General features: G+C 38.7%; 1 protein-coding gene across 1 annotated transcript; it reads right to left on the reverse strand.

Annotated features, from left to right (window-relative positions):
* Positions 1–997: 997 nt before the first annotated feature.
* Positions 998–4,107, reverse strand: LOC143876726 (pectinesterase-like). Its single transcript, XM_077378420.1, has 2 exons — positions 3,184–4,107; positions 998–1,948 (listed from the first exon to the last, which is right to left on the reverse strand). Exons 1-2 carry the CDS (start codon positions 4,076–4,078, stop codon positions 1,257–1,259), a joined length of 1,587 nt encoding a protein of 528 aa, XP_077234535.1. The 5' UTR covers positions 4,079–4,107; the 3' UTR covers positions 998–1,256.
* Between the last annotated feature and the right edge of the window lie 2,547 nt (positions 4,108–6,654).

The following is a 6,654-nucleotide window of genomic DNA, read 5'->3' on the forward strand; positions in this document are numbered from 1 at the left end:
CACGCAGCTTCTGTGTATACATCACTCTCTCTGTATTAGGTGTCTTCCGTGAGAGATTTTTTCTTTTGAGATATTTTATATCCTGCTCGACAGCATGGATGGATTCAACTCCGCCTGTACGTTGGTTTTTTCTGGTCTCTTTTCGTTTCTTTTTTTACTGAGACCTTGCAATAATGGTTGTAAACTAAAGAAATGGAAGGAAAATGGATGGGTCTTTGTCCCCCTATTGAAGGAAAATGGATGGGTCTTTGTCCCCCTATTAGTTCATTTTTTTGGGTTTCCTTATTTGCGTTCTTCTTTTTGGATATTCAAATTGCTATTAAGATTAAGATTTTTAATATTTTTCTCATGGATTTTTAGGTTTCTCTTTGTGCCACCTCCTTATGGGATGACTTTATACGGGGACAAAATTGCATGCACAAAATTTTCAGAGTCTTCATGGATCTGAACTTGGACCTCAGAATATCATGTTTCATCATGTTCGATTGCGTACCGCACACCACCATCCTCAGTATATCCATTTTTTTTCAATCAATTTCATTTTTCTATTCCTCTTGGCAAACAAGAGTTTGGGTTGCAAACTTATGGAGAATGGCGGCAGCATCATGGATACTGGCCCCTTGGGTTATGCCCTGTTTATTTTTGGTCTTGCTGGTTTTTCTATTTTCCTCAAATCTGTCGTATCAATAGGCTTTTGGGAGAATTCATATAAAATTTCAGAAAAGTAAATACCATTATTTCTATGTATTGGAGAAAAAATCTCCACCATGTCCCATAATATTAGTAAAATTGCTTCTATCTCTCAATATCCCACGCATATTAGCAACATTTTGGCGAATTATTTATTTTTTGACCCGTGCATCGCACGGGTTATCCACTAGTAGGATTAAAGCCATTCAAAATGTCAAAACAGCATACAAGCGATTGTTGGTGTTTTTTCTATCAGGAGTTTCCATTTTGAGGGCCCTTTCCTAACAAATACACGTTTTCAAAAGAAGAATATAACAAATAGGAAAAGGAAAACTCTCCCCTTTATATTAATAGAATAATAAGGTATACACAGATTAAGTCAATCCATGAAAATACGTAAGATAGAGAAAAATGACAATCCTGTTTTCGACATTTACAGGATGATTGACATATAATACAATGAATTCAACAACTATATCCTATCTTCTACATAAAATTAATCACATTTTATCATAAAACAATGAATAGAAAGCCACCAAAGTCTTGTAGAGACAGAAAAATCCATCTCAAAGGCCTGAAGTGAAAGGTACACCGGTTGCCGGAATCCATGAATTCCCGGACAAGAAGCTCCCGACGGTGAATTTTCCAGCTTCCGTCGCACTTGTAATGACATGATACCCCGGCCACTTCACTCGGCCACCTGTGGCCGCACCCGCGCCTGTGTTCATATACTCTCCATAATATAAAGTACTTAAAGCAAAGTTCCCACTCCATTCAAGCCATCCCGCAGGAGCAATCAAGCTATCTAGAGAAGTTTTCATAAATACGGTCCTCGAGTACTGATGCCATGGCCTACCAAGGTATGTCTTGAAGGAGCCTTGAACTGGTTTCAAGTCCGAAGCCGCGGTAACTCTTGAATTGTGAATTGAAATCCCTGTGTTCTCGTTTGGGTCCGTCCTTCCTTGAGCGGTGACCGTGTTCTGCTGATTGCTCATGGGTCTCCTAACATATATGTTGCAATTTTGGAGGACGGCCGCGGCGTCCCCGAATATAAAGTCTACGGTCCCATAAATGTCACACTCGCGGTAGAATTGGCGTTGGGAGTAGACATAGAGTGTGTCTTGGTACCCTTTGAAGCTACATCTGTAGAATACTGAGAGATCTGAGCCTGATCGGAGTGCGACTGCCTGGTGCTTCTGTGGCCCGGCAGTGTTCTGAAACGTCATGTCTCGAGCTATGAATCCGTTTCCGGTGACAGCTGAGAAGAAGATAAGTATTCTTTGTTAGCGCCACTCTGGATACCACTAAAATTGGTCCTTATTTGTCACATAAAGTTAATTTACATTGAAGTTGTTTGATACGGTGCATACTCATATTTTCGCAAGGAAGAATATGAGCAGAAGTACAAGTTGGGGTTGCTTATTTAGGACTGTTTCTTAAAAACAAATTTAATTTTACACCCATTTTCCACTTTGGTTTTCTTTTTTAATTTGGACATAAAATGGTCGTAAAACAAAATTTATACCCATTTTTAAGTGAAAAATGGATTCAAGCGTAAAATTTGTTTTACGTCCATTTCCTATAGACGGAACATATTCAGGTGATGCATTTCCTATAGACGGAACGTAAAATTTGTTTTACGTCCATTACTCCATTTAAAATTGTGTATAAAATTTGATTTACACTGTTAAGCTCATTTTTTTCCTTAAAATAATAGGCATCTGGATTATATAACATATTCAACGTATAACAAAGGCCGGAAGCATTTATCTAAGATGGTTAATATAAAAGGGAAGTGATGTATTCGTCCCCTTTTTCTTCCCCGGGCCACCTCCTTTTTGTGTATATATTTATACGATAAGGAAGTGGTCTGTGGAAGAAAAGACGTGTAGTTTAATTTGGTCATTTTCAAGAGGAAGGACCGTTACTGTAAGCATGCAATAAATGATATAGAAAGTCAGGTGATGCATTGCAAGGAAACCACGAAAAATATTATCCGTAAGTTCTTGTTATTATCCATGGAAATAAAATATACACGGGAAAGCTATGAATGAACAGAAAAAGTAGTAGAAACTTCCTTACTTTTGACCGTAGCAAGGGGTCCTTGTAGCAATCTTCCATGTAACAATCTTCCTTACTTTAGTTATGCCACCAGCCTTGAAGTTCAAGGTAGGCTGGTAGCTTTAGTCATATTGCTTAAAAGTTACACGGTCTTAAATTTTACAAAAATCCTTGAAATTAATTAGTTTTGTTTGGATAATCTTTTGCTAAGCTTAGGCCCTCTTTGGATTCCACCAAAATTGGTTCTTATTTACGAATAAGACTATTTTAATTTAATAACGTAATTTGCAAACGAATTATAGGGTTAGAAATTCTTTATCAAATAAATTCTTGTAGGCTCTCTTAGTATTCTTCCACAAGAAAGTAAAACTTGAAACCACTTAAGAAGATAAAGAAACTTAATTAGAATTAAAAATTCATGAAGAAACTCACCGAAGGTCGCCGATGCAAAGGTCGTGGAACCATCTTGAACATTCTTAGTGCCTGTAACAACAGTAGCATCGATTCCATCACCGATAAACATTAAATTGTTCATCGACTTCGTAATTTGGACATTTTCACTATAAACACCAGCTTTCACATGGATAACAAATCTCTTAGTCCCACTCCTTAGCTTCACAGAAGCAGCAACAGCCTCAGAAATTGTCTGGTAATTTCCTGACCCGTCTTTTGCCACAATAGTATCAGCTTGTGAGGCTGCGCTCGATGACTGAAGAAGCTTTCGATCAGCAGCCGAAACCCATTCAGGGAACCGACTAGAAAGCAACCGCCGCCCACCACCTGACTTACTCGACAAAGTGGTAGCTGTCGAAGCCGCAGCCTTGTTAATAGCAAGTGAATTGCAAATCAACTTTGAGACATTTCCCACCATGAAGGGTAAGGAGATAATGTGGGAAGACAAATTGAAATCTGTGAATCCGTTTTCGCACGTTTTTTGGTTGGCAATGGCCGCACTTAGCCATGTTTGAGAGTCTTCGAAAGTATTTGGATTAGTAGACCCAAGCGTGCGATTAAGATGAGAAATGGTGTCTTCGAAAAGCTCCACACAATCATCCCACGCCACCTTGGCTCGCTTGTCAAGCAAGCTTGTATCAATGGCCGAAACAAGCCGAAGGGCTTGTTGGGCTCTGTCCATGGTGGCTTGCAGAGCTAAACTGCGGAAATCAAATTGAGTATTATCAAGGGTAGGGAAGGGATTAGCAGTAATAAGAGAAGTACATACTTCAGGATATGGGGTTTGGGCACAAGATGATATCATCTCACTCTTCACCACCCTAATACCTAAAACAAAGCATATGGTCAGAAAACATAGTATGAGCTTATCCATGGTTGGAAAACTAAGTTTATCCCTATTGATGTTTTGAATGGTTTGAGAGTGTAATGTAAGGGTGGGTCCTTTTATAGGCAACAATATGGTTAATTTCTTTGAACGCGGTTAGGTTAAGGTTGACATATTGATTCATGCAGGATTACGTGAAGAAGAATATATGTCCGTTGTTGTTTTTTGAATTTCACATAACGTGGCAGAAACAAATAAAGACCATTGGATATGTGAATACAAAGGGCTAAGGAGGGTTGTTGCTAAAGTGACAGCTTGGAAATCTTAGGAAATGAGGAATTTGACAGCTTGGAAAGTGACGGCTTGGAAATGAGGGATGTCTGTATGAAACGAGGGACATCTTTTGAAAATAAAGACTTTAGGTTAGAATACGGCAAATACCCATCCGGCTTATCGTACGTCCATCCGGCTTATCGTACGTCCGAGGAGAGTCGTGGTTTGCAGTACGTCCGAGGAGATTTTATTCGGTGGAAGCCCTTATAGTCCCGTATTTTTTTTAAAATACTGTACGGACCACTTCATAGGACGATAAGCAAATAGGTTTGTTCCCCAAAAATCATTTCATACGGTGATCCTAGCCATACGATCTATAGAGGTTTCCATAATATACAGTTCCTCTATAGATCGGAAGGTTGGGATCATCCTATAGTGTGGCCCGTACAGTGCTTTTTTAAAAAGTCAGGACTATACGGGCTTACACCATAGCTGTTATTAAAAAGTTACTTCTAAAAAATGGGGGTGCAACTTGGAATGGGTCGGGTTGAGCTTTTGCTACAATAATGAATTGGAATCAACTCAAACCCGAGTCAATTCTATGGTAAAAGCTTAACCCCATACTGAAAAATGAACCCGAGTTGCAGCCCTGGAAAGTTAGTAAAACTTGAAGGGAAAAAAAAGATGATATTTCTGTGTTTACAAAACCCAAATGCGAAAATAAAATGAAGGTTGATGTTGTGGTCTAGAGACCCTAAGTGAAAGCCCAAATCCATGCAGTGGAAGCTCCGTCGAAAAAACCACATTCGGAGCCAGCAAATAGCGACGAACAGATAATCTTCTCTGAGAAAGACTACGAGAAAGTCCACCTCCCCCATGATGATGCGTTCGTCGTACGTCTTATCATCGCCGATTTTAACGTAAGCAAAATACTGGTAGATACCGGTAGCTCTGTTTTTACAGTAGATTTTCACCACAGACAGTCATGAAATTATAACACGGCTGGTGTGGACATGTCAATTATCATTCTGGGGGTGGGGACGCTAGCGTGCCTGGCGACTGCCCCTCACATCCAGGCTTGCAAGTTCCGTGCCCGCTACTCCGCGTGAGTTCATACACCGGCTGGCAACTTGGGTGAATAACGAACCCCGGCGCAATGGGCGCAAGGAAATGCAACAGTGGAATGTGCGATGGATATCTTCGCCATGATGACTTTACATGACTCTCGGCAACGGATATCTCGGCTCTTGAGCATTCTCAGTCGTCTCTCCATATACATTGAACACATTCCTTGATCAATCAGATCATCAAATTAATTATTAATTAATAACAAAAATAGACAAGTGACTATAACTTTCATTTTATAAATAGCAGGAGTGATAAATTATGAGAAGCTCTTTGTGTGAGAAGAAAATGAGAAGCGGTCTCACCGGTTTCTTCAACGATAATTTTAGTTAGGAACAATGGGATCAAAAGACTCATGTGATTCCTTTGACCCAATCAATTAGGCCCTGTTTGGATTGCAGGAATTTTCTGGAAAAGCCTGGAAAAGAAAAAATTTATAAAATTTCCTACTTTTTTACAGAAAGTTAAGCCTACCGTAACCGAACTTTACTTATAGGGACCTTCAATTTATAATAATAATCCTCTAAATTAACCACAATCATATTATTTCCCTCGAAATCATGGAAAGAAAAAAAAAATTCCCAAGAAAAGTTCGGAATTTGTTTTTCTTATAATCGAAACAGGCCCTGTTGGATTGGATGATTGGACAATAATGATCGTCCGATTGAAACAATTTTAAAGCTATAGCATCTATAAGTTGATGTCTTAAGTCAAAACTACACGTAGGCAGCTTAGAAGCATCAAACACATTTATGGTTGTTAGGCAACTGATTTGTGGTCTGAATCGTGTCTATGATTCATGGAGCATTTTTTGAGGACTTTCAATCACACAAGGAATAAGACAAGATCATTGCATAAAGATGAGATCATTTGGGTAAAATCAATTCAATAGAATTCAACAAATCATAGGTTACATGACCTCATAATGAAGTGCATCATGGACTTTCTTACACATCAAAATAAATTACAAACCATGACCTGCTATTTTTTTTAATGGCAACCATGACCTACTTATATTAGAGATACAAAAGAGTTTATGTAAATATAGTTTATACATTAGGAAACTAATCTCCTTAGGTATCTTATGTATTCACATAAGCTCTTACAAGAAGCAAGTGGTGTTTGTGCATCCGCGATAAGTTTTATAGGTATGGTATGTTTGTTTATTTTTCTGTTAATTTTGTGTATCCATAAATTTTACTCATCCATGGGAAGTTTGTACATTC

Source organism: Tasmannia lanceolata, unplaced genomic scaffold (genome assembly GCF_043159265.1).
Source record: "Tasmannia lanceolata isolate RefF3 unplaced genomic scaffold, GAP_Taslan_0.1 ptg000005l, whole genome shotgun sequence".
Classification (NCBI taxonomy): Eukaryota; Viridiplantae; Streptophyta; class Magnoliopsida; order Canellales; family Winteraceae; genus Tasmannia; species Tasmannia lanceolata.